Source organism: Ammospiza nelsoni, chromosome 24 (assembly GCF_027579445.1).
Source record: "Ammospiza nelsoni isolate bAmmNel1 chromosome 24, bAmmNel1.pri, whole genome shotgun sequence".
In the NCBI taxonomy this organism is placed as follows: Eukaryota; Metazoa; Chordata; class Aves; order Passeriformes; family Passerellidae; genus Ammospiza; species Ammospiza nelsoni.
The window spans coordinates 5,402,661-5,430,074 of record NC_080656.1 but is presented as its reverse complement, the minus strand read 5'-3'; the positions used below and the strand labels follow the sequence as shown (position 1 = coordinate 5,430,074).

Below are 27,414 nucleotides of genomic sequence, written 5' to 3'. Positions count from 1 at the left end.
GCCCCTGAAATGTGTTTCCAATCAGACTGTGGTGCCAGTTACCAGCTCAAGTCTGCTCTGTCTGCCTTCTAGCAACTGAATAGCCCAGGTGAGCTGTGCAAAAAGAAACCACGAGGATTGTGAGGGAAAGAGTGTGGCCTCTGCAAGCAATGGAATTCTTTATCTCCCTGAAACAGATCCGAGGAGCTGAGGGGGAAGGAAACCAAGTGCAGACAAAGCTCTGCCTGGAATGTATTGAAAGGACCAAATGAGCCCTTCAGAGCAGGGGAGAGAAGGTTTTTTTTAGGGAGTGTTAGCAAGGAAATGTTCAGCTGTGCTGGCCTGCCCAGGAGCAGAATAAACCCAGTGTTGTGTCAACAGGGTAAAAGGGGAGAACACCCAGGTGGGTTTCCGTCTGTTAAAGGGCAAACAGGCCCAGGAAATGGATTTCAGCTTGGGGCTGCTGCTGAAAGAAAGCCAAAAAAGAGAGGAGGGAGGGGAGTGTGTTGGAGCATCGGGGGGTAGGATGGTGGGGATGGATGGAGACAGGAGATCTCTGCAGCCAGGACTTTGAATTTGGGGTTTATTGCAAAGGGCCTGGGTGCAGGGACCTTTTGGAACTTGGGGTTTATTGCAAAGGATGTGGGTGCAGGGCTCTGCTGGGAGCTGCTGCTCTCTCCCAGAGCAGGCCCCAAAGAGGGAGAGAGAGATAAAGAGCGTGACAAAGAGAGAATGAGAGAGTAAAAGAGAGGATCAGAGGGTGAGGTTCCTGTTACAATACAAAAAAATCTTCTTCTGGTCTTGGAATTTGGGGTTTATTGCAAAGGGCCAAGTGCAGGGCCCTGCTGGGAGCTGCCAGGCACAGCTCAGAGCAGGCCTGAGGGAAGAGAGGATGAGAGGGTAAGAGAGTAAAAGGGTAAGAGAGTGAGATTCCCATTACAATACCATAAATCTTCTTCTATGCTGAATATTCTGTTTCTCACTAACCAATCTAGTACAAGATACAAATCCTACAGCGTTTACATACAGCCTACAAGAATCATTACATTACCACACTGTGTTACATTTTAAACAAGCTCTTTCCTCATCAAGCCTTAGAAAGCAAGGCCAGGCCTGCAGCCTGCTCAGAGCCCCAGAGCCTGTGTCCCCTTCATCCACTTGCTTGCCATGATCTCTAATTTGTTTGTGTACAACTTTATATTTAATCTTGTAAGGAGAGTTAAACCACATTACTATGCTCTGTTACATTTTAAACCCTAAAAACTCCTCTTTGGGCCCCTTCTGCCAAGCTGTAGGGTCTGCCCTGACCCTTGGGCCTGTCTGCAAGCAGAGGGTGTTGTTCCATCAAAAGGGGATCACCTTCAGCCAGCCACACCATTGTTTTCCAGTTGTTCAGTGACTGAGGGATCTCAAAGCTTGCTTTCATTTCAATCTCGCTTATGGTTTCCATATTCTCAAAATCTTTTGCCAGGCAATGATATTGATAAGGCTTTCCTGTTTCATCTTCCCCGACAAGAGTGGGGCTGGCAGGGTGACACACAGCAGCGCTGGTGCTGATCTGTGTGCTGTGAGCTGGGACACCTGGGCAGCCCTGAGCCTCTCACAGGGGTGAATTTGCCACAGGATGTGCAGCAGGGATGTGAATCTGCATAACTCTGGCATCAGGCAAGGTTTTCTGCACTGTGGTCCTGAAGAAAATGCTCTGTGCGAGGAGAGGAGAGGAGAGGAGAGGAGAGGAGAGGAGAGGAGAGGAGAGGAGAGGAGAGGAGAGGAGAGGAGAGGAGAGGAGAGGAGAGGAGAGGAGAGGGCATGGCAGACAGTGCAGCTGTGTTTTCCTGCTGCTAATAGGTCTGGGCACCTCTGATTAGCTCATTAGATTCTATGACTAAGCCTATTACAGCTTTTCACTTTGGAGCTGGGCTGAGCTGGTAAGGGAGCAGGGGGGCACTGCCAGCAAAGGGTGCAGCTGCTGCAGGACCAACACAGCCAGTGCTGCTGGGTTTCACATCCTGGGCATGCACTGGGTATGGCTTGGCAGGTTTTAGGTGATTTTATGTGGGTATGGGTTGGCAGGTTTTAGGTGATTTTATGTGGTTGGGGCTTGGCAGGTTGTAGGTAATTTTATGTATCTGGTTTTAGGTAATTTTATGTATCTGTTGGCAGATTTTAGGTCATTTTATGTATCTGGCTCCAGCAGGAGCCTGGGGACAAGGGGTGGCACCCTGAGGGAACTCCTGTACCCAGAGCTAGCCCTGGCCCTGCAGCTTTGGGTGGCACCACAGCATCACACACTGGGCCAGGGCAAGGACCTCAGGGAGTCACCTGGTCCTCCTGGTCCAGCAGGGTCATGCCAAGGCACAGGGCTGTGCCCAGGTGGTTTGGGAATCTCTCCAGTGAGGGTCCCTCGGTCCCTGAATCATAAAGTTCTTCCTCCTGTCCAGGTGGAACATTCTGGGCTCAGTCCCTGCCCATCCCTCTTGTGCCATTGCTGCACCCCTAGAGCAGAGCCTGGGCCCTGCTCAGAGCTCTCCCTGCGGGCTCCAGACAGAGGTGAGGTCCCTTCCCAGCCCCAATTCCTTGACAGGGAGGTGCTCCTGTCCCTCCATCTGTCACCCTCCCTGCCCCGCTCCGGGCTGTCGCTGTCCCCGCCGTGCAGAGGAGCCCAGGGCTGTCCCCAGCGCTCCCGAGGCGCCTCCCGGCCCCAGCAGAGGGTCGGGATCCCCTCCCTGTGTCGCTGCCATCGCTTTTCCCGTCGCGTCCCGAGGGAACCCTCCTTGGGGACAAGGATGACGTCATCGGCGTCGCCGTCTCCACGGCAACGGGGGGCGCGCCCCTGCCACGTGACCGCGCGCGGCGTCACGTGATGTTTGGAGCTGCTTCCGGGTCGATGCGGGACGCGGCGGCCGGGCCTGGGTGAGCGGGGCCGGGGACAGCGGGGACAGCGGGGACAGCGGGGACGGGACACGGGACAGGGACACCGGGGCACCCCCGGCACCGCCCGGAGCGCCACGGAACGCACCGGGCCCGGCCCCGACTGCCGCGCGGTGCGGGAGAGCGGGGGCCGCTGTCAGCCGGGGAAAGCACCAGGCCGTGTGAGGGGACAGCGACAGGAACGGGGACAGCGACAGGAACGGGGACAGGCCGTGTAAGGGATGGGGATAGCGACAGGGAGAGGGACAGCGAGAGAGACGGGGACAGGGACAGGGGCAGGGACAGGGTTTGAGTACAACACAGTGACAGGGACAGGCTGTGTGAGGGTTGGGGACAGTGACAGGGACAGTGACAGGCTGTGTGAGGGTTGGGGACAGTGACAGGGACAGGCCCTGTGAGGGGACAGGGACAGGCCGTGGGAGTGTTGGGGACAGGGACCGTGACAGTGGCAGGGACAGGGTTTGAGTACAATACAGTGACAGGCCATGTAAAGGATGGGGACAGGACAGTCTGTGTGAGGGTTGGGGACAGTGACAGGGACAGGGACAGGCCGTGTGAGGGTTGGGGACGGGGACAGGGACAGTGACAGGGACAGGCCGTGTGAGGGTTGGGGACAGGGACAGGGACAGTGACAGGGACAGGCCGTGTGAGGGTTGGGGACGGGGACAGGGACAGTGACAGGGACAGGCCGTGTGAGGGTTGGGGACAGTGACAGGGACAGGCCGTGTGAGGGTTGGGGACAGTGACAGGGACAGGGACAGGCCGTGTGAGGGACAAGGAGAGGCCTCGGAGCTCCCAAGCTGGCAGGGACAGCTGTGGGCTCGTCCTGCCCCAGGCCCCACAGCAGGGCCAGGGATGTCCCACAGGGAATGTCACTGCTGTGGTGGGACAGGGGCACAGCCAGGCCCCAGCAGGACAAGGGACAGTGCTGGTGTCCCCTGCGTGCTGTCTGCACGGTGCTGGGAGCACACGGCCCTGCTGGGTTCCACGGGGCACTCACAGAGTGCTCTGGTGCCTTGGCCTGGCGGCTCCTGCTCCAGTCCCTGGGGAATCCTGCTGGCATCTCCTGCCCGGGGCACACCCGGTGGAACTGCGCCATCCTCAAGGTCCCTTCCACCCAAACCGTCCTGTGCCTCACTGCTCTGCCTCTGGAGATCGCCTCAAAAATAACTTCCCTGAATCGTGTCTGGGAGAAGGATTGCAGCTCCTTCAGACGGGTGTTTGTGCCGTTTATCCCTTCCCGAGGCTTTGTTTGTGAGCACAAACACGTCGGGGTGTGTTTGCTGTGTGACTGTTCAGGACGTGCCCCCAAGGCGTTGGAGTGGCACTGGAATGTCGTTAGCATGCCATTAATGGTGTCATTCTCCTGAAGGGTCTCTGCTTCTCCTGGAGGGCTCAGGGCACAGGGATGGAAATGTTTTCCTTGCTGGTTTCAGTGTTTTCTTTTCACCATCAGCTGGAAATGTTTTCCTTGCTGGTTTCAGTGTTTTCTTTTCACCATCAGCTGGAAATGTTTTCCATGCTGGTTTCAGTGACATTTGTGGGTGACATTAATTTGTGGTGCATTAGAAGGAAGGCTTGGAATAGGATTATTTTCAGATATTGAGGATGTTTTGCTTGATAAATTTAATCAGGTTCAGCTCTAAAAATATGAAAATAACTGGGATTTGGTGGCTCTGTCACCTCACACAGGTCAGTGGGGTGTGAGGGATCACTGTTGGCATCCCCTGCACAGCCCGGCAGGAGGAAGGATGAGCTGATCCCAGTTCTCCCAGTTCCCATGGCCTGTTTAACCCTGGGCAAGCAGCTGTGGGAAAAAAAACATTTCCATCAGCTGGAAATGTTCAGTGTTCTCCTTTCATCCATCAGCTGGAAATGTTCAGTGTTCTGTTTTCACCCCTCAGCTGGAAATGTTTTCCTTGCTGTTTTCTGTGTTTTCTCTTCAGCCATCAGCTGGAAGTATTTTCCATGTTGGTTTCAGTGTTCTCCTTTCACCCATCAGCAGCACTCTGGGTTTCCCTGGAATCAATCTCAAGTCAGGGTTGTGCTCCTCTTTCCAGATCCTTCCCAGTGCTGCTTCCAGTTGGGAATCCCAGCAGGGGAAGGATGTGGAGCTGCTGGGGAGAGTCCAGGGGATCAGAGGGAAGAAAGGCTGGGAGATTTGGGGTTGTTTACCTGGAGAGGAGAAGCTTTGGGGTGACCTCATTGTGACTTCCCAGTGCTTGCAGGGAGACAGATGGAGAGGGACTTCCCAATGGCCTGGAGTGACAGCACAGGGGGGAATGGCTTCAAAGTGTCAGAGAGTGGCTTTGGGCTGGATATTGGGGTGAAATTCCTCCCTGTGAGGGTGGGCAGGCCCTGGCACTTGTGCCTAGAGAAGCTGTGGCTGCCCCTGCATCCCTGGGAGTGTCCAAGGCCAGGCTGGATGGGGCTTGGAGCACCCTGGGATGGTGGAAGGTGTTGGAATGGGGGAATGAGATGATTTTTAAAGTCCCTTCCAACCCAAACCTGGGATTCTGGGATTCAGAATTCTGGGATTCTCTGTCCTTCCTCACTGCAGCAGAGCACTTCAACACAACAACAAAGGCTCTTTGTTGCCACCTCTCCAAGCCCAAGTGCCTCATTTGCACTCTGTGCTGTCATTTAGAAAACCCGGAGTTATTTTGAGCCCTGAATTGTCCCTGGTGCTGTCAGCAGGGCCACGCTCACAAAACGTGCACAACTTTCAGGTCACCCTGTGCTGGCCTGGAGCTGCCAGCATTCCCTTGGAACCTGTCACTGCCCCTGCACATCCTGCTGCTCCTGGCTCCCAGGCAATTGTGGGGATTCAGAGAAGCCACAGGAGTGAGAGATGATTACAGGAATCCCATGGGAGGGGAGCTGGGAAGGTGACTGCACACCCCACAACATTTTTGTCATCTCACTGGTGTTCAAAAGTGGAGCTTGAGGAAGAAAATGTTGGGGGTTCAAAGCTGTTGGATGTAAATGTAAATGTAAATGTCAGTAGTTCTTCTTCTCAGTTCTGGATTGCTCTCACACTGGAGATGCAAACAGCATTTTTTGCCTCTAAGGTGAGTTTCTCCTGTGGAATTTCCAGCTGATGTTTGTTCAGCAGATAAAGAGGGATGGAAAAGCCACGTGGAGGACAGAGGGCTTTATGCACATGGGAGTTCCAGAATTTCCAACCAGGAGGTGTGAATGGGTGTTTGGAAAGCTCTGTCTGTCTGTGGATGGTGCTGAGCTCCCAAACCACTCTGGAACAAACTCAAACATTGTTCCTGTACCATGTGGAATGGTTTAGCTCAAGACTAAATACCTTGTTCATATCAAACTCCAGGCTGAGGATTTATTTTTGATTCTAGATAGAGTGGTGACATGAGTCAAGTTTGAGTTATGAATCAACCAAGCTGTTGAGAGATGAAAATTGTAGTTTTTGGGTTTTTTTTTTTAAAGACTAATCCTGTAAGTCCCTATTTGTGACATTTAAACTTTATATAGAATATAAAAATGATGACATGCTTCAGTCAATTGGTGCTTGTACTGAAATTCTTTTGGTTGGTGAAATCCTTTTAGTTGGTGGAAGGAGTTTCGTGCAAGGTGGTCTGGTCATGAAGAAGTGAAGTGGAACTTGTCAAGCAGGTGGTTCTCAGCAAAGGGACCCTTAGTGAAATAATTTCTGTTTAGAATTTTATATCTAGCTTTATATCCTTGCCTGTAACGAGTCTAAGAGAAATAAACAGGCAGAAACTTTAATTCAAGATTAGCAACATGGCTTGCAATGAATGTGTGGCCCCAGTCTGAGGTTTACAAATGTGATTTTGCAGTAATTAGTGGAAAAGCTGCCCTGTGACTAATTGTGCAGAGCAGGAAACCTGCCCTGATTCCTGCACGTTCAGGATTGTGATGCTGTGTCCGTGATGGGTTGCAGGCGTAGGAGACCTCTGGAAACAACAATTCATGAGCCCAGCTCTGCTCCTGTGTTATGAAACCATCAAATACACAGAAAAACAGGGCAGAGAGAGGGGCTGAGTCCCACCTGGGCAGGGCAGAGCTCAGCCATGGGGGGGTCCTGGTGCCAAAACCACTCCCAGCTGACTCTCAGTATCTCTGCAGGCAGCTCAGCTGCCTGTGATGGGGCCAGGCCTCCTTCCTGTGCTGCTCTGTGCCATGCCCAGATACCAAGGGCACGCTTATTATCTCCCAGATACATTAGGCAGCTGCAGAATGGAATTGGCAGAAATTGCCTTCGGGCCTGGCCAGACGGTGTTTGGTGACACAGCAGAAAGGGGAAGTTGGCAAACAGCTGTGGGAGCAATCTCCTGCTCACAAACAGCTGTTTGCTCCTTCCTTTCCTGGCTGTCCTGGAAAGGTGTTGGAGCTGTTTGCTCCTTCCCCTCCTGGCTGCCCTGGAATTGTGTTTGACAGTAGCTGTGGATTTCTCACAGCCCTCGTGAGAGGGGTACAAGTGACAAGTGACAAGTCACCTTTTGCAGCCTGGAATTGTCCTGGAAGAGCAGGTGGGGTAAGGAGGCTTGGCCTGTAATGGTGTGTCTGTACAGCACCAAATCTTCTGACTTTGTGTTCTTTTCAAGTAATGTTTTGCTTTAATCTGGAATTTGAAATAGGACCTGTCAGATGATCTGGAGCTCAGAAATAAAACCTGTGACCCATCTGCTTGTTCTCAATCATTTCATTAGAAATTATTATGACTTGCTGACTGCTCATATGCTCTATTTTTTTCTTTTTTAACCAGAAGTCCAAGAAGGGAGCATGGACCAGCCCAGTGGAAGGAGTTTCATGCAAGTTCTGTGTGAGAAATACAGCCCTGAGAACTTCCCCTACCGCCGGGGGCCTGGCATGGGGGTGCACGTCCCAGCCACCCCACAGGGCTCCCCTATGAAAGGTAAATTCTCATCTTTCTGGGCATCTGGGGGGTGCTGGGAGCAATCAGCTGAAAGAGGAATCACCTTGAATTGCCCAGAAAAAAGAACCATCACAATGTGGTGTTTTGCTGGCGAGTTGAGAGACTGGACAAAGGGAGAAAGTGACTGAACTAGTTGTTGTAAAAAACCAAATTTCTCTACAACATGACAGAACCAGAATTTGAGAATAGAATTGTTTGGTTAGAAGGGACCTTCAGCATCACCAGGTTCCAGCCCTGTGAGGAGATGGACCTAAAGCCCTGTGCAGTCTGTGTTTTGAGGGTACAGCACTCCTTGGAGCTTTCCTTCAGGCCACTGCTCCTGTTTTATTATTGGCTGCAGCAACAGGTGTTTTGGCAGAGGTGGCTTAAAAATACATCAAATATCTAAATTTGAGGTTGGTTCCCATGCCACCAGCTTGCTTTGATGCCTGCAGGGACAGGAGGGGACATATTTCAGGCAGAGTGCTGAGTTGTTGAATCTCTGCTTTTGTGACAAGTGCCTCGGTTGAACTTGCACCAAATACTTTGTGACCTAGTGGAGAATTCCCCTCTCCTGTGCTCCTGACCTTGCTGCCTCCAGGGGATTTAGCCAGATGTGTGTCTGAAGCTCTGTGCTGCTCAGGGATGTCCTTGAGCCTCCCAGACTGCAGAATCTGTGTCACCATCTCCTCTGAACTAGATCCATGTGTGACACCTTTTAGTCTTCCCTCACGCTCTGATGTTGGCATTTAATTCTTGGTTTGTACAGATGGGTTTGCCCCTTCTTTGTGTCACACATCCTGCCCATCATGATCTGTAGGAGTGATCCAAGCTTCCATCAGGTCAATTTGTGTCAGAACCAGCCCCAAAGGGGAAAGCAGCCATGGAAATCAGCTGGATGAAGTTTCCAATAACTGGGTTTGACAGAGGAGAAAAAAGGTCCTGAGTTCAGCTGAGGATAAAACACATTCAAAATGAACAGAAATGGCCTGATGGAATGTTCAGTCAGTGCCCTCTCTGCAGGTAAATTTACCTCTCTCCTGCTCACCTGAGCTGTTGGGGTGCTGAAAAGAGGCCACATCTTAAAATGTGATTGAGACATGACTTACAAATACTGCATTAGTAACTCCCAAAGTGCCACACTATCCTTTAAAGAAACCAAACTGAGCCAGAAAACTTGGAAACCCAGATGACTCCAGGTCATTGTTTGCTGCTAGAATCCCTTTCTAGAAAACTTGGAAACCCAGATGACTCCAGGTCATTGTTTGCTGCTAGAATCCCTTTCCAGTCGTGCAGCTGTCAACTGTTAAGGAGAAAAGGGATCACCTGTTTAGGAAAAAGCTTCTGGTTAGATTTTAATGGGTTTTCCTGCTCCAGAGAGGTGGGAAAGCCATGTTGTACATGAAGGAGGGTAAGACTGATGGCTTGCCTTGCCTCAACGTGGATTTCTTGTGTGGAAATTGTTTCCTGCTACAAACCCCCAGCTTTTTGTCATGGTTTAGCCTTAGCACAGCAAGCTGTGATTGAGATCCAAGTCCTTGGTTGCAGCTTTGAGTACATTCACCCGTCTGAGGAGGAGCTGGAGCAAAACCAAAGCAGAAATGGAGAGGCAGAGCAGAGACCTGAATTTTTGAATGAATGCTGAATGCTCTACATTGAACCTTGGGAAGGGAAAGCTTAGAAAGGAAATATTTAAATACCCCCTAAGAAATGTTTAAATACCTCCTAAGAAATATTTAAATACCTCCTAAGAAATGTTTAAATACCTTCTAAGAAATGTTTAAATACCTCCTGGCTGTTACTAGGCCCAAGTGGGCTCAGGGCAGGAGGATAAGGGAGTCTGAGTGTGCAGCTGGCACTCCCCATGTCCTGTGTCCTATCTGCTGCAGCAGCTGCTGGGGAACAGCAGAAGTTGTGGCAAGGACTGATAGGAGACAAGCCATAAATGATAAAGGCAGGCCTGAAATGCACAGAAATACATGGAAGACCTGAAGAGCACTGATAGGAGTGGTGCTTGATGTTTACAACCAAGGCTTCAGGGTGGTGTCAGCTACAAAATCCGTGTTTAACCCGAAACCGGTGTAAATTCTGACATTACTGGTGGATTTCTCTTGTTGGCTGTAACATCCATGCTTGGGGCTGGGGTCTGTAACTCCAAGGCAGTGCTGAGCAGAGGCAGCTTCTGTTTTTCCCTGTGCCAGACCGCCTGAACCTGCCCAGTGTGCTGGTGCTCAACAGCTGTGGCATCACCTGTGCCGGGGACGAGAACGAGATCGCCGCCTTCTGCGCCCACGTCTTCGAGCTCGACCTCTCTGACAACAAACTGGAAGACTGGCACGAGGTAAAACGGTGATGGGCACCTCGCTGGGTGCCTTTCAAAGCTATTACTGCCTGCAAATGCGTTGCTTTGATGAGAGTTCCATTTTGGTGGCTCCTTTCTCATCTCTGAAGGTGATGTTTATTTACTTTGACAGCAGCTGAGCAATATATGTGATGAAATTAATCCAGTGTGGCATTTCACTCCTGTACCTTGTGACTTACAGTCTTGGCCCCTGGGTGAGAAATCTGTATTTTTATTTTATTTCATCATGCAAAGCACTGGAACTGGCATTTCTGGCACCAAGAAGTTAATGAGCAGTTTAGTTTTTAACAGAGTGGCAGTTGATTCCCAGCTTTGCCACTGTGATGGTGGGCAAGGTATTTATTCCCTCTCCACATTTGTTGCCTTATCTGCAGAACAGATTTAATAATATTTACCACAAAGGGTATTTCTGCAGCCTCATTAATTAATGCGAAATGCTGTTGTAAAACCCTTTGAAGTGCTTGGGTGAAATAATGCTCAATAAATGCAATGTAACAGGAGTGAAACAATCTCAATCCATTCAAGTGTCATTAAGTTCCTCACTGGATTATGCTGTCCTTTTAGGTTAGTGTTTATTGTTGGAAATGTTTGGAAAAAACCAGGATATCATGGGGTTTGTGCCATCAGATTGCCATGTCTTTAAGCAGGGAGGGAATGCAGAGTTTGCAGTGTCCCAGCTCATCTCTGGTCATACCCTGCTCCCTCACAGGCTGCACATCTCACACCCTGCTCTGTGTTCAGTCTCTTCAGGCTGCCCTGGAACTGAAAGGCTTCTGTGTGTGCTGGCCCCTTCCTCTGAGACAGGATTCAGTTTTCACAGCCCATCCACACCAGATAAATATCTCCCCACCCCTAAAACCTGCCCGTGCTGGGGATTCCAGGTCCCTGGGTAGCCTGTTCCCATGCTTAGCTAATAACCTCGTAGGCTAAACTGTGTAATTTAAGTCTCCTGTGCTGCAGTTTCAGCCAATTTCTGCCTGCCCTGGTCTCAGCAGGCAGGAAGAGCATCATCACTGTTCCTTATACAGCAGCTTTTTATACCCACTAAGAACTTTAATACCTCCTTTCCTTATTTTAGTATAATACTGAAAAAAAAATACCCTTCTTCCAATCATCCACCATAAGCCATTTTTTGGTAAATGCTGTGGTTTTGGTGGACTGATGTCATCCAATTTGCCTTCTTTATCCCTGAGGTGCAGCACCCAAACCATGGCATCACCTGAAGGGGTGTGGAATGAGGCAGACTCATTACACACCTGAGTTCATGAGACAATCCCCCTTTGCCAACAGCTGGGCTAAAATAAATTTATTGACCTCTGTGTGCCATGGTCTGCCCATCCCAGAGCTTTGTGGAGATCTCCAGCCAGCTGTTCTGACTCACAATTATTTTCTGCATTGATGCCTGCTGGTGTTGGAAGCTCCTTCCCACTCAGTTCCCCAGTCAAGGAGGGAATTGAGGAGTGGCTGAGCTCTGTGGGGAGCTGGAGAAGTTCTCAGTGTTGGCCATGGAGGCAGGAGAAGTGTCCATGTCCCCCTGTGAGCAAGGCTGGCTCCTGGAACGTGCTGCTGCTCAGCCTTGGGGTTGAGGTGGATTAATGACCTCTCCCAAGGGACTCCCTTTCTCTTATCAAACTGCTCCTAGAGTGTAATTAAATGAACTCTTGAGCAGAATGAGCAATTAACCAATCCATCAAGATCAGGAATGGCTGGAGTATGAATTACAGGTAGATATCCCTGAGTTTTCCCCCATATTATTGCTTTGTGATGATTCCACAGAGCCCCTTTGAGGAGGTGGGATATTCTTGCCAGAGGTTTGATTACTGCCTGATACACATTTCTTTCTTTCTGTTTTTTTTTCTTCCCTCCCCACTTAGGTCAGTAAAATTGTGTCCAACGTTCCCCACTTGGAGTTTCTAAACCTGAGTTCCAACCCTCTCAGTTTGTCCGTTCTAGAGAGAAGTTGCGCTGGGTCTTTCGCTGGCGTCCGCAAACTTGTGCTCAACAACAGCAAAGCTTCCTGGGAAACAGTGCACACCATCCTGCAGGAATTGCCTGAGTAAGCCTGCCAGTCTGGGGGTTCACTGCACTCAGGTTATGGAGTCATGGGGTGAGGGCTCAGGGGGCTGTGAGGATGAAATATCAGTAGAGAAAAGGATGTTTTCCTTTGGGAGTTTGGGGACTCCAGGTGAGGGCTTTACATTGTCCTAAAAACCAAGCTTGGGTGGTGCTGTACAGCCCAGGCCTTCTCCTCCTCCAAACCTAAATACCAGAGATGGATAATCACCCCAAAAATGTAGGAGGGTCACACTTGCCTCTGAGTCACTGTGCAGGACATACCTGTTAAATGGGAGGTACTCTGAGGGTCTGGCCACTTGTCAAGGAATATTTCATCCTGCTTTTCTGTGCTCAAGTGTTGATTTCTGTGGTTTGGTCACAGGCCACCTTGGCATTCCGCTGCCATGGATGTCCTCAGTGGCTTTGTTTGGATGACAGATCCCTCTCTGTGTGGCTTTGTGAGCAGAGATGATAAAACCAGAATGTCCTGCATGGCCAACCTACACTTCTCTGGGATTGTGAGAGTTCAGTTGTCAAAAAACTTATTGGGATCTGTTCTTTCTTTAATGGGAATCTTTGATATAGGGGAAAAAAATCATCATCAGTGTTGTATCAAAATCCCATTTTAAATTAAGCTGAGAGCACTGAGAGCAGGTCCCAGTCACTGCTGGAGCTGGGTTGGTGGCTTGTTGGGCACAGAAGCAGAAGACAACCCCAACCAATCTGTTACACAATACTCGGAGAGACTCAGGGAGCACTTAAAAGGTTTTTTTAATCTCTGAAAATATGGATGGGAGCAGGGATGCAGTTGAAACACTCTATGTGGAGTGCTCAAAGGCCTTCTCTGCAGTGAGGTTCTCAGAGCTGTTACAGAAAGTTGTGTTAAAATCCCATAAAATTGATGATGTGATCCTTTGTGCCCTGTGCAGCTTGGAGGAACTCTTCCTGTGCCTTAATGACTACGAAACAGTGTCTTGTTCTCCAGTTTGCTGTCAGTCTCTCAAGCTCCTCCACATAACTGACAACAATCTTCAAGACTGGACTGAAATTCGAAAGTTGGGAATCATGTTTCCATCCCTGGACACACTTATCCTGGCTAACAACAACCTCACCACCATTGAAGAGTCAGAAGATTCCCTGGCAAGGCTCTTCCCCAACCTAAGATCCATCAACTTGCACAAGTCAGGTGAGAGCCTGGGAGCTGGGATGGGTTTTGTGGGTTCATCAGAGTCTCTCCTCTGTATGACAAGCAGTGAACTTGCCCATCTGTGGGATTTTCCTGCTGCTTTGGGTACTCAGTCATTATCAAAGGATGAGTCAGAGCAGTGTGGAGCAGTTAATCCAAATGAGCTGGAAAGGTTTTTTTATGTTGGTAGTTTCCCTCTGTTTCCCATCCCTGCCTCAGGTACTCCTGGCTGGGGAAGGATAAATAAATGCCTGGCAGTGGAGGGGATGAAAGAATCCCATTTTGCCTTTATTCCCTGTTTTATCTCGGGTAAAATGAGGGCATGTGCAGGTATGCAATGTGGATCAGGCATCTCCCAGCAGAATCTGTGCTCACAAGTGATGCTGGCAGCTGCTTTTACACTCCAGCCCCAGAGACTTTTCAGCCAATGCTCCAGAAAGAGAATGAGCAGTTGGAATATTGGGAAGAGCACCCTGTGCTGGGAGAGAAGGAGCTGCAGGGCAGCTCGTGGGGGCTGTGATGTGTTTGTGGATGACACATACACCAGAAATTCATCTGCAGGAGTACTTCATGCACCAGCAGCTTTTGTTCTTTACAGCTTTATATGCTGTGCAAGTGCTGCTGAAGTGTCAGGCAGGTAGAAGGGATTTTATTAACATGCCCTACAATGTAAGCATCAAGGAATCCCTGTAATAAAAGCTTAACTAGAGGAGGAAAAGCCTGTTAAGCTGCATTTGAAAGCACTGTCTCACCGAGGAACAAGTGCTCTTCTGGTAAGTAGTTTTGCAGTTTTGATGCCAGGTGCTTAAGAAGTGTGGGCTCTGTGTTGCATTTTGATGTTTTGGGAACTGAAAGTCAAACAGGAATCCCAAGGAGGTTGTTAAAACTTTTTGGGGGTTTTAGAGAAAGCTGCTGCACTCTGAAGTTCTGGCAGACATGGACTCTGAGATGAGTTGTGTTGATCTCACCACACAATTGTGGCTCTGCTGTGCTCAATCCTCAGCTTTGTTTTATTTTGCCCTCCCTGCTTGCCTTGTTATCCCAAATGTCAGGTCTTGAGGGAGCTGAAAACGAGTTAAAACCTTTTTCATTAAATGGCTGGATGGCTTCTGGGACTGTTTCACCATTGGGTTATGAGCAGAAATGGGACCCAGGGTGGTTGTGTATGTGAGGTAAAGCCATTTGATTGCTGTTTAGTGATGCCTGGAATGAAGGAAATGCTGGTGGCTTTAGCCCTCTGAAGGCAGCATCCCTTTATAGAGACATCAGTGATGCTGGTCAGCCCCAGCAGTGAGGCCAAAGGCTGAGTGGTCCATAAAAAAGCCATGGAGAGCATCCTTATACACTTGGAAACAGCACAAGAGAATTTCAGCTCCTCTGTCTTGTAAGCCAATGTTGATTTTTTTAGCAGCACATGGTGAGCAAAAAGCCAGCTTCTCAAAGGAGCAGCAGTGACACTCTCCTGTCACATATGTTCTTTGGCTGTGTCTGATTATCTTGGATCCATGATGTGTTTTCTGTGTTTGTTAACACAAATCTTTCCTCCTGAGCAGGTCTGCATTGCTGGGAAGACATTGACAAGTTAAATTCTTTCCCGAAGCTCGAGGAGGTGAAATTGCTGGGAATTCCTCTGCTGCAGTCTTACACCACCGAGGAACGCAGGAAGCTGCTAATAGCCAGGTCTGTTGGTTTGTTCTGCTCAGCAGAAACATGACAAGGCAAAGAGGGGTGGGAGCAGGTGATCAGAGGAAGAGGCTGGCAGGAGATGAAGTTCTGTGTGAAGGCAGAAAGATTGGAGCCTGATTTGTTGGGTGGGAGCAGCTCATCAGAGGAAGAGGCTGGTAGGAGATGGAGTTCTGTGTGAATGCAGGAAGATCGGAGCTTCTTTTGTGGAAAATCCAGAGAAGTGAAAATCTTAAATGTGAGTTCTCTGCTTCTCAGGGGATTTTGTGAGGCTTCTCTGTGCACATGTGGTGAAATAAAAATGCCTAATTTTGAATGTTATTGAGAAATTACATGGAACATTCCCACTCTCTCAAAGGGATTAAGACCTGAACTTCCTGGCAGGAATTCCCATGGTGTGAAAGCTGAGGCATTTTGATGTGCCAGCCTTGTTGTTGAGCCTGTGTGGGCTCCTGTGGCAGTGTTCACAGGGGCCTTAGGATGAGGGAAGAGACGAGGATCTGACTCCATGTTTCAGAAGGCTGATTTATTATTTTATGATATGTATTACATTAAAACTATACTAAAAGAATAGAAGAAAGGATTTCATCAGAAGGCTAGCTCTCAGACAGAGAGTCTGAGCCAGCTGACTGTGATTGGCCATTAATTACAAAGAAACCAACATGGACCAGTCACAGATGCACCTGTTGCATTCCACAGCAGCAGATAATCAATGTTTACATTTTGTTCCTGAGGCCTCTCGGCTTCTCAGGAGGAAAAATCCTAAGGAAAGGGATTTTTCATGAAAAGATGTCTGTGACCGGCTCCCTCCTGGCTGACTGTGGCTCTTGGTGTGTGCTGCAGGTTGCCATCCATCACCAAGCTGAACGGCAGCATCGTGGCCGACGGCGAGCGCGAGGACTCGGAGCGATTCTTCATCCGCTACTACATGGAGTTCCCTGAGGAAGAGGTTCCCTTCAGGTAGGAATTCTCTGGAATTGGACAGCAGGGACTGGCCAGGGGATGGGAAATACGTGCCAGCTGTTCCATCCCTCACCTTCCTCCAGCCTTGTCTCCTTCAGTCTGTTTGGGTTGAAATTGTTGTATTTATGTTGTCTGATTACTTGTGGGGTCACTCCTGAGTAAGATTTGGTCTTAAAAGTGTGGCAAGTGCCATTAAACAACAGGACAGTTCAGGACATGACCTTCACTGTTTCCTGGCCTCTCCCACAGCTCCCTTCATAATCCACCTGTGTTTGGGAGTGCCCAAAGCCAGGGCACATCGTGCTCTGCACTGCCAGGCCAGGGCACCTAATCCTCGGCACCATCTGGTGTGTGGAATGTGCCTGGCAATGGGAAGCTGGCCCCTCACTTTCAGGCCTGCAAATCACAAGTCTGATGGGTTTTCTTTGCCAAAAAAGTACATCCAATGATCTGCTCATCTTGGTAAACTAATGAACTTGGACAGATGCTGTTCAGTCTGTATCTTTTTTGTGCCAGCATCCACTTACTGCTCCTGATGGGCTGAGGAGGGATCATGGAGCATCAGGCCACTGCTTTTACCTGCCCTCTGCCCTAAAACCTCACGTGCTTTTGGACAACAAAGCTTTATTGTCCTTTTATTACTGAAAAGGGGTAGGACAGGAGTGTGTGTGTGACTGTGAGGGCACAGGCAGAGGTGGGGACACACTGAAGGTCACAGGTCTGGCCTGGCATGGATGACTGAGGTGCAAATGGCATCTGCTCAGTGTTTTCCTCTGCTTAACTCTCAGCTTAAATCCATGTTTTTCTAAAGCACTGGATATGTGACTTGCCAATCCAGTAAGGGGGGTGGGAAGGCTGGAAAGGGGAATGAGGGCATGGCATTTTGTGGGAATATTAATAGGGTCAGTGATTATAATATTTGTTAAAAGCATGCTGGGGTCACTTCAGAGGCAGAGGGCACTCATGTAGTCAGACAAGAGACAAGACAGCTGGTCCTTTTTCTGAGGACAAGTCCTGACTTGTAATTTTAGAGGGCCTTGAAGCGTAAAAATTGAAGGAAATATTGGAAGGGATAACAGCAGAGACAGAGAATGCAGGAGAGAGGAAAGGGAAGGGGAGATGGGACTGTGAGCTCATGGTGCTGCTCCCAAAAGGGATTAATTTCCATAACATTTCATATTTCTTATGTTTGGTGGTGACGGAGTGTCAGTGATCCATATATTGCTGGGAAGGACACAGTGGGGTACAGCTTTAGGCACTCATGCTGCCTGGGACCTGGGGCTTGGGAACAGGCTGTGTGTCACACATCACCACACACCACTGGGGTTGGTTTGCAGGTGGGATCTCATGTAAAAGATGACTGGCATCTCACCCATCCCAGAAAACCAGGCTCATTTTGACCAACATGCCAGCTTTCTGCTAGAAAAATCACCTTCCCCTCAGATTTCTTAGCCTTTAAACACTAGTGCTGCCTTTTCATGGTCAATGGCCTCTTTGTCCAAATCCCTTCATCTGTGCAGCATTTCCAGGAGACTTCTGCAGTGCCAGAGAGGGTTGGGGGCCACTGCAGACTCTTTTCTAGTGAAGCTGCAGATGGCTGAGAGTGTCCCCAGTGTTTCAGTTCCTGGACCCACAGCCAGCAGCCCCTGTCCAAAGGGAGAGCTGGCATTCCTTGCAGAGGGATTTTGTGTCTGTTTGTTGTTAAAGCTTCCCCTTCCTCGCTCCCAAATCTGCTGTGGGGTGGCTCCAAAAGTGGTTTGCAATTAGAAACTAAGCAGGACACACATGTTGTGGCTGGGGTCTGACGTCTGCATTGCAGTGCTGCCTCGAGCAGAGGGAGAGCAACTTGAGCAGGGAGAAGTCGCCAGTGGGAGCAGCCCCCCTCCAGACTGGCAAGGTGCAGCCTGTGATAAGCTCTGTCACCAGAACCCCCCTGCTTGCTGCATTGCTGTCTGCAGCTGGAAGGGATCAGGCAGGCAGGGGAATGGAAGGAACAGTTTATCTCTGTGGATGTGGTGGTTCCAGGGTGCACAATCCAATATTGGCTGTCTTGTGGAGTGACGTCCTCGCGTCTGGGGGGTTTTAATGAGCCCTCTGCTTGTCTGGTGCTCTGTTTATCTGCACAGTATCAGACACTTCCAGCCAGGCTCAGGTCTTCAGCAGCCTCAGAGTCTGTCAGGCTGCAAGGGGTGATTAGAAAAGTCTCCAGGGTGCCTATTATTGGGGTTCAAAACATCCCTGTACCAGTGTGCCTTGGTGCTGATTGGTTTGAGGGCAGCCACTCACTCACACTCCCCACTTTCTTTGCAGCTCACATGCAAAGGAGGAGGGTGCAAAGCTCATTCTGCCCTTCCTCAACACAAGAAAATTTCAGGCAGCATTGCTTGACCACTGCATATTTACAGCACATATTTGGATAATCATGGCTCTCTCATGGTGGTTTTCTCTCCCAGCTTGTCTGAAATTTGTCCCCCTCTTCATCCTCTCCCCACCACCAGCCCAGTTCATTCTTAATGCATGAATCATGACAGTAATTGTGGCTGGCCCAGAAGTTGTTGCTGCTCTGCAGCAGCAGCGATGCTGAGAGTTAAAGGATGTCCCAAAGGGGGCTGAGGGGTTGGAGCAGCAAGAGGTGGGTTCCCCTCTCCCTCTGTCCTGTCGGATGATGCTGCTGGCAAATCCTTCCAGAGAAGGAGAAGCCCTCCCCACTGCTGCCACTGGCTGGCATTTGCTCTGCCTGCAAGTGGGTTAAACGTGGGCAGTGTTGTTTTCTCTCGGCACTAATGGCTTCCCCACATAAATAGGGCTGCTCCCACCACCCTGCCTGTGAGAGCAGGGCACTATCCTGCCCTTGGGCGTGGGACTGGGGAAATCCTAGTGCCTGGTGGCCCTTACCTCAGTGCCCAGCACACAGAGGGGCTGCTGTTCTCCAGGAACATTCCTGCCTCCAGCAGGACTCCCTGGGGTCAGCAGCCTGCCAGATCCCATGGCTGCCCCGGGGCTGTGACACCGCGCCCACCGCATTCAGCCCCGCCTGGGATCGGCAGCACAAAGCTCCTTCTGTGCCGGGCCTCTGAAACGTTACCTGTGCTCAGCAGCTCTCAGCCTTTGTCATCCCAGTCCCATTGTGTTTTGTGCTGCCATTCCTCCTCTTTCCCAGCCAGGCAGGGAGATGCAGCCTGGACGGATGGGAGCGATACCAGGGGGGTGTGGGTGACACAGACTTTCCATTGCAGGGACCTTGGGAAGAGCACTCACAGAACTTGGCTGCAAGGACAAGGTGACAGAGGAGTGTGTGCCTCTGCTAGTAAAACTCCCATCTTGTTTTAGAGCAGGTGTGAAGGATCAGCTGGCAGGAAGTGCCCTGTTTGTTATCAGCTCTCAAACTGTGCAGCAGCTCACCTTGTTTTGGTGATCTTGATGATCCTGTGCTCAGTGGAGTGTAACATTTGGGACCTAGCTGGCCTTTTGGAAAACAGCAGGAATGTCTGATGATCAGTTAAGTCGTGAGGCCACAGATACTGGGAATCTAAACTGAAGGCTGTGTCCTTTTTGTGAGCACTGCCTTGGTTCTGGCACTCTTCAGTGAAGTGTTTTCACTGGAGCAGGAGGCGCAGAGTTGTGAGCACAGTGTCCTCTCTTTCTTCCAAATCCCATGGCTGGGATTTCTGAAACTGTAGGAGCCCAAATTGTTGTTTTGAGACCAGTCAGCTTGGACACCTCAGGCTGGTGGTGATTTCACCTTTCTCAGCACGACACTTCTCCCTAGAGGGACACTGAGCCATGGTGCAGCCTGGGGCCCGTGGGACAGTGACTGAAGTGCTTGGGACTTTATGGGGCTTTCTGCTGGAATCAGGGTCAGTGTTGTGTCATGGGAGATGTGCACTGGTTGTACCTTAACTCTGGACTTGTTGAATTTTCCAGGTATCACGAGCTGGTCACCAAGTACGGGAAGCTGGAGCCCTTGGCTGTGGTGGATCTGCGGCCTCAGAGCAGCGCCAAGGTGGAGGTTCACTTCCAGGACAAGGTGGAGGAGATGTCCATCCGCCTCGACCAGACTGTGGCAGAGCTGAAGAAGCACTTAAAAACTGTGGTGCAGCTGTCAACAAGCAACATGCTGCTCTTCTACTTGGACCAGGAATCTCCTTTTGGTCCCGAGGAGATGAAATACAGCTCGCGGGCGCTGCATTCCTACGGCATCCGGGATGGGGATAAAATTTACGTGGAGCCCAGAATGAAATAGCCTTTTTGCCCACACCCACACGCCCCCACACACCCACACACATGCATTGAGGAGTTTGTTGCAAGGTTTTTATTTCGGTTGGTTGGTTGAGGTTTGGTTGTGTTTCTGTAGCAGGTAATTTCTTAGCCCGGAGGAAGTGCCCTGATGTGAGAACCATGCCCACCATCCACTGCAGGTGACCTTGAGGTGACAATTGACTTCAGGACGTGTGTTTCAGTGTGGGCAATACCTTGATGTTTCCTTTGATGCTCCGGTATACTCGTGATTTGGCATGAATGGTCAGTTGTTCAAGCTAAACAATGCCAGGGTCCATAAGGGAGGAGACAGCTCGGTGCAGATTTTGACCTGTTGTTTTCTTTTCCTGAATTTTTTGGTGTTTTGCTCCACCAGATCTCCCTTTGGCCTAGCTATCCAACTGTGGCTCGAGCTTGCTGTAGTATTTTCTTGCAGCTTGGTGCTGTCTCAACCTTTTGTTGTGCTCGAGTTCACAGGAAAGTTCTCCATCAGTATTCTGCTTGATTCAGAGCTCAGGTACTTTAGTGCATCCACTTCACTCCACTGGTTTGCTTTCTGTGAGTGCACAACATGGGGGAAAGAAAAAGAACTTCCCAGAAAGAAACTTTCTTTTCAAAGCGCACGCTCTATATCCACCTGATTTTGGAGGGAAAAAAGAGGTTTTGGCTGCTGTACCCATCTCACACGGTGCCTGCAGCCTGTGGGGATAAAGGATGTGTTGCAAAGTGAATTTTGGGAGGTGGTGGATGAGCGCTGCATTGGAAGGGCTTTTTGAACAACAGGTCAACAAGGGGTTAAAGAGCAGCTTCCCCTGTTGTCCATCCTGATGCTGAAGAGATCCCTCCATGCACTTCACCTTGTACCAGTGGGTGCTGCAAGTGGAATGGCTAAAATCCCTCTCCTGGGAGAGAGGAAGAGTCAAGTTGAAGTTTGTGTTTGTTGCTGTTGCACCAGTTCAAACCTAGCACTTTGCCCGGGACCCCTGCCCGGGGGTCCCTGCGTAGGGTCCGGACTCGGAGGAGGTGTTGGCTTGGATCAGCCTCTGGAGGTGGAGGAACAAAGCAGCTGCTGGGCCCACGATGGGTGTTCAGCAGGGTTCATTCCAACAAAGCTGCTGGGCCCACGATGGGTGTTCAGCAGGGTTTGCTGAACAAAGCAGCTGGACTCAACGTTGGGTGTTCAGCAGGGTTCATTCCAACAAAGTTGCTGGACTCAGTGTTGGGTGTTCAGCAGGACCCACGTTGGGTGTTCAGCTGGATCCATGCTGGGTGTTCAGCAGGTTTTACTCCAACAAAGCTGCTGGGCTCAGATTGGGTGCTCAGCAAGGTTTACTGAACAAAGCAGCTGACCCCTGTTGGGTGTTCAGCAGGTTTCATTCGAAAAATCCAGCTGGACCCACAGTGGATGCTCAGCAGAACCCATGCTGGGTGTTCAGCAGGACTCACCTTGGGTGTTCAGCAGGTCCCACGTTGGGTGCTCAGCAGGTTTCACTCCATGCTGGGTGTTCAGCAGGACCCACTTTGGATGCCCAGCAGGTTTCTCTCCCTCTCTCTCTCTTGGCTTTCCCTTCGCAGGCATCGCGTGCTGCTGCTTCACGTAGTCCCTGTTTTCTACTGCAGAGCAGATCCCCTGCCTGGTCAGTGAAATCCTCCTCCTTTTTTCCTCTCTCTTGTTTCGCTTTCCTGTGTCTTCCCTGCTCCAAGTTGAAGAGTTTCCCAATTTCCTGTTCCAAGCAGCTGCTCAGCAGTTTTTGGAGCTGTGCAGCGAGGGCTCTAGTTACACATGAACTCCTGACCTTCATTTTGAAATGCTCCCTTTATCCCCACGTGCACTTTCTTTCCCAGGATGCTTTTTCCCACATCACTGAGCTCCTTTGGTATTCTTGGAGTTGTGTATTTCTCTTCACATTTTACCTGGATTGTGGGGTGGGATCATTGGGGAGGGGACTAAGTATTATTATCTCATTAGTCTTCAGGTTTAGGATTTGGGGATTGTTCAGAGGGGATTAGTTCCTTATCCAAAGCAAGGGTTAAAATGGGAGGATTTAAAACAAGTTACTAATTTGTGCCTCATCCCCCTGCCAAAAATAGCAATTTCTTGGCCCCATTGAGATGAGCAATAGGGAAGGGAGTGAGATTTTCCACAGGTAACATAGATTTTCCATAGATCCATGGTACCTGTAACCTAAACAGCAGGGTGATAGTGGCAGTATAACATAAAATGATGCTTTTATAAGCTAGAGCTTTACTGAAGATGTATTTTCCATTTGGGCAGCAAAAATAATTTGCTGCCTGATAGCAGAACCCTTAAGCCAACACTTCTGTATGATATATACATACCTACCAATAGGAAAAGTTGTGGTTAATAAGATATTTTGTTATAAAGCAAAGTTTTATGAAGATATGGTTGTTTAATATTAGAAACCTATTTCAGCCCTTGACCTCCAGTGTGAGTAGGAGATCCCTGAGTGGCTGCAGAGTCCGAGGCAAGTGACCTGTGGGGATGCAAAAGTATCTCTGACCCAGCTCTCCAGAGCAGGAATTGCCTCTGTGGGTGTATTCATGGCATTGTACCTGCTGTCAGTGAGATGCTGTAACTCTTGTCCAACTTCCTCAGCACAATTAAGAGTCTGGGTTTCAGAGAAGGGAATAAACAAAGGCCATTGAAGAGTGGAATGGGATGATAAAGAAGGGCCAAGTGCTTTTAAGTTTGTTTGCCCATTAAAAATTGGGCTGTCCGTGGAGGGATTGGTGCTGTCACCAGCTCAGAACTGGCAGTAAATGCTGCTTTTATTTGTGACAGACCTGGTGGGAAGATGGAAAGAGAGAGCACAGAAGGTTATCAGGTGCTGGGGGTTTGGTGCTGGCACCCAAACCTGCTCCCCTGGTCCCTTCAGGTGTGAAATCAGCACCCTGCTGTTTCTCCAGGGGAAGGTTTTTCCCAAGGCATTCACCTTGTGTGCAGGTAGTGGAGCAGTCGTGGGGTAGAAACCAAAAGTCTTGGTTGGCTTCCCAAGGAGAAGGACTCACCCCAAAAGCAGAGAGGGTTTGTGTGGGACCAAACAGCACACAAGGATGTGGCAAAATACCCCAAGTCGTGGTGCCTTGTGGGGAAGGGCCTTGTGTGTGTGCCACCCAACAGGGCACCATGTCTTGGGGAGAGAGGAGAAGGTTTGGGTGCTGAGTGAGGGTGTAACTGTGGCAGGAGGTTTGATTTAAACCTCTGCCACGTCCAGGCATTGCCAGCCTGTGCCCTCTTTAGCTAAAGGTCCCTGGGTCTGTCACATCTGCTTGAGACAACAAAATAGATGTGCCAGCTTCCCTGGTTTGTGTCTCCTTCTACCTGAGGGCTGCTTTTGTGTGTTGTTCATGCATCAAAGTCTGCACAGCAGGCAGAGCACCTGCTCCAGGAGGACTCGGGTGACAGCTGAATACCAAAGTGTCCCACGGCTCCGTGTGCCCAGTTTGAGGCTGTGCTGTGTGGTTTTGGAGATGTTCCTGTTCAATATCCATATTTCTGGCCAGATGTTGCAGGCAGATCGCTGTTACGAACATGCATGGGGTGCTGGCTGTCCTCTGCTCGCTGGCTGGGGTTTGTAATCTCATTTTTTGGGAGCTGCAGGCATGCTGGTGGCAGGTGTGACCCGTGGTGGCTTGGGGGACGTGGTCACCTGCTCTGGGTGTGCAGTCCAGTGGAGGTGCCACAGCTCTGCCTCCTCTCTTGTCAGTGACATTCTGTGCAAGATTTGAGAATGCAAATGACTGCTTAAAGCAGCCCAGAGGCTAAAATCTGTATTCTGGCAGCTGTGCCTCCCTGCTTTGGATGTGGCACTTTTGTGGCAGCAGAGACGCCTCCCCCAGAGCAACCTTAGAGGGGCTCCAGCCACCTCAGGCCTTTCCCCCTGTGATTGCTGTTCTGCAGTTCCTGGAAATTTCAAATATAATTTAAACATGAAGATCTGTTCTTGCTCCCTGTTAATGTTGCATCCATCTGTAATTTCAAAGAAGAACTGTAAGTCCATCTGGTTTTTGATTCTGGTTTCTCTCCCAGGGGATACACCTCCCGCTCCCACAATTTGCCTTTGGTTTGCTTGCAGACTTAGTGGTGGAATTCAGGCCAAAATAGGTCATTGGTTTGGATCAGTTCAATAAACTTATGTAAGTTTTTACACTAAAACCCCCAGTGTCCTGAGCTTTTAATTTTTATGTCCCCTGAAGCAAAAATATTCCCTGTTGTCACCCTAAAGCTGTGAGTGAAAACTGCCAGGGGTTTTTTTTTGTCCTGCTGGTGGTTTTGTTGTGTGTCCATGAGCTTGGGCACAGCCACCTCACCTGTGCAAGGAGAGGAGAAGTCACTTCCAGGAGAGCTGGAAGATCTGATCCTCCTCTGGGCTGCGTTTCCCCATGACTGGGACTCATCCCCACTGCCAGGTGAGGAATAAAGCTCAAGCTCACTCTGTCTCTCCTCATAGGCACTGGCCTTGGGGTTAAAACAAATTTCACCCTCATGGCCTGCACCAAATGACCCTGGGGGAGGCAGGAGGAGAGAGATGCTCCTGTGGATGGGAAATTTCCTGGGCAAATCCATTTCCAGAGCATCTTCCATGGGCTGTGCTTAAAATGGGAACGAGACAAGGCCCTGCCAAGGTCAAGCAGCCACAGAAACCCTTGTGGCATCTTTGAATCTTGTTTTCCCTCAAGGTAAGGCATGGGAGGAAGTTTTCTGCTGGAAGAATTAAGAAAAGAAGAAGTGTTTGATTGTTCAGCTGCAATGTGTCCAGCCCTGCATGATGAGAACATCCCTGCCAAAAGAAGAGAGGCTGGAAGACAAAATCTTCCCCAAAGAGTCCCTGAGACCTAATCAAACTTCATCAGTGTTCACTTGCCCAGACAAACAGGACCAGAATATTAAACTGACAAAGGAGCAGAGGGAAACCTAATTTCACCAGTTTTCTCTGTGTTACAAAACAGAATGAGGAGAGTCAATTGATTTTCCTGGAGCTGGTTGTGTTTAAAATGTATGGGAGGGAAGGGAAGAGCCAGGATCCAGGCTGGAAGTAATCTGCCCCTGGAGTATCAGTCAGTGCTGATATCCCCCTGCCCTCCTAAAATAGCTGTTGGCTTAGAAAAGGGTAAAAATAAATTTAAAAATGAAAGATTCCTCCTAGCAAGGCCGTGCTTGGAGGATGGAGGGAAAGCAAATTCTGGGATTTGCTGTGGAGCAGCGAGTGGAGGCACCATTTGCTGGTGCCCTGATGTGCTAGGAGAGGTAAGAGAGAGTTTTTTGGAGAAAACTTGCTGAAAACATGGCCAGGAGCACCAGGGGTAAAAAGTCTGGGCTTCTTGTTGGGCTGCTGGCAAAGGGTGGGGAGGACAAGGGGAATTAAGAGCTCCAAAAAGGGCAAATAGGGAATAAAAGGCCCCCACCCCAAATGTCAGAGGGGAAAATCAGCCCAGCTGAGGCTGTTTTCTCATGCTGGGGTTGGACAGTGCCTGTCTGAGCTGACAGGATGGAAAATCAGCTCTGCTGTAGCTCTGCTGATGGATCCTTCACCCCTCAGCTGCTGTTCCAGCTCTCCCTCTCATCCAGCATGGATATGAACCAACTCAAGGCAGTTGAAATCTCTTTTTGAGGGGTACAGACTGGGCTTAAATGTAGAGAGAATCAAGCCAACTCAGGCTGTTTTCCCACTGCTGGGGTTGGGGTTGTTTTCCCACTGAGCTGAGCTTTGCTGCAGGAATGAAAAATCAGCTCTGCTGTAGCTCTGCTGATGGATCCTTCACCCCTCAGCTGCTGCTCAGCTCTCCCTCTCATCCAACATGGATATGAACCAACTCAAAGCAGCTGAAATCTTTTTTTTTGGGGGGGGGGATACAGATTGGGCTCAAATGCAGGGCTGTGGTCAGGGAAAATCCCTGTGGAAACTGCAGGTGTACAAGTGAAAATGATAATAACACTCACAGCAGTGAAGGTCCCCACCAGCACCAGAGAGGGTGGAAATGGGAACAGCAAAGAAACCTTCTGTGGGCTGGACTGGGTGAGTTTTTCCTTTTCCACCTGTAAAAAAAAGCAGGAGTTGGATGGCAAAGCAGCTCCATTGAAACTCCAGGGCAGTGCCTTTGAACCTAGCACTGTTTAATGCTAATCCTGTAACTTTATATAGATGGGCTTTTTTTTTTCTCTCTCCCCTTCACACAAAGGAGGAAGGGGCTCAGTTCTTCTGCGGGTTGGGTTTTCTGTTCCCTGAGCAGCAGAGCTGCGAGCCCAGCTCTGTCTCTGTGGCATTTCCATCTGAATCCACCTGAAGGGGGTGAGCTTTTGGGCAAGAAAGAAAGAAAGAGGCTTCTCTCCCTCTCCAGGCCAGAATCTGATCTCCAGATTAGCCTGCTGGTTATCAACAGAGGAGCAACAGTTGTGATTGCAACTCAACCCTGCTCCAGCCCTGGAGGAGCATTGAGGAAAAGGGAGTTTTCACTTGGGAGAGCAAAGGACCGAGCCCTGGTTTCAGTCTGCAGCAATAATTGGCATGGCAGCACGGGCATGCAGTCTCCATTGACATAGGATTTCTCCCTGCTCTACCAAGACTGGTCTAAAATTTCAGACCTGATTGCTCCTCTAGCCTACAAACAGGTTGGTAATTTATTTTTGCCATACCTAAAAATTTGTATTTTTGGGTGGGATGTGTTCAGAGGCGCGTTCTTTGCTGTCTGTCCTGCTCCGCTCTTGTTCTCACTCTCCCACAGTCCCCACTGGTCCCTCTCTGCTAATGAGACTCAGATTTACAATCTATCCAAAATTCTGCCACTCTCCTTTCACCTTTCCAAAACAGGGAATGTGCTAAAACTTCTCCTTGGTGGAATGAACTTTTCCCCATGGAGAATGTGCTCGCGAAGATCTTTCCTTCCACTGTGTTCCAGACTCTGAGTGATGGGAGTGATGTGGGGTAAATTATGGGATATTCCCCCCATAATCCTGTACTTTGTGGCATTAGAAGGAGTTGGATCTGTAAATCCACATTTTCCATAAAAACGGATCCATGGGGAGAACACAGAGGGATTTTAGGGAGATTTTTAAGGCTGGGAGGCTGCTGTTGA

The 27,414-nt window shown here is 49.7% G+C and overlaps 1 protein-coding gene across 5 annotated transcripts; it reads left to right on the top strand.

Moving 5' to 3' along the window:
- Positions 1-2,870: 2,870 nt before the first annotated feature.
- Positions 2,871-24,496, top strand: TBCEL (tubulin folding cofactor E like). 5 transcript variants are annotated; one of them, XM_059488458.1, is made up of 8 exons: positions 2,871-2,892; positions 7,664-7,813; positions 10,015-10,154; positions 12,050-12,231; positions 13,160-13,416; positions 14,970-15,096; positions 15,943-16,059; positions 19,987-24,496. In XM_059488458.1, the coding sequence occupies exons 2-8, from the start codon at positions 7,681-7,683 to the stop codon at positions 20,303-20,305; spliced, it is 1,275 nt and encodes a 424-aa protein (XP_059344441.1). In that variant the 5' UTR covers positions 2,871-2,892; positions 7,664-7,680; the 3' UTR covers positions 20,306-24,496. The 5 variants fall into 5 exon arrangements, with proteins under 5 accessions (XP_059344441.1, XP_059344438.1, XP_059344439.1 ...); XM_059488455.1 differs by lacking the exon at positions 2,871-2,892 and adding an exon at positions 3,651-5,981; XM_059488456.1 differs by lacking the exon at positions 2,871-2,892 and adding an exon at positions 7,170-7,427.
- Positions 24,497-27,414: the final 2,918 nt, after the last annotated feature.

What these genes read in the sequence shown, in the direction of transcription:
- TBCEL (XM_059488458.1), top strand. Translation starts at nt 7,681, where the DNA reads ATGGACCAGCCCAGTGGAAGGAGTTTCATGCAAGTTCTGTGTGAGAAA. An exon ending in ACAGGGCTCCCCTATGAAAG is followed by an intron (nt 7,814 to 10,014) that starts GTAAATTCTCAT and finishes TCCCTGTGCCAG; the next exon opens with ACCGCCTGAACCTGCCCAGT. An exon ending in ATCCTGCAGGAATTGCCTGA is followed by an intron (nt 12,232 to 13,159) that starts GTAAGCCTGCCA and finishes TGCCCTGTGCAG; the next exon opens with CTTGGAGGAACTCTTCCTGT.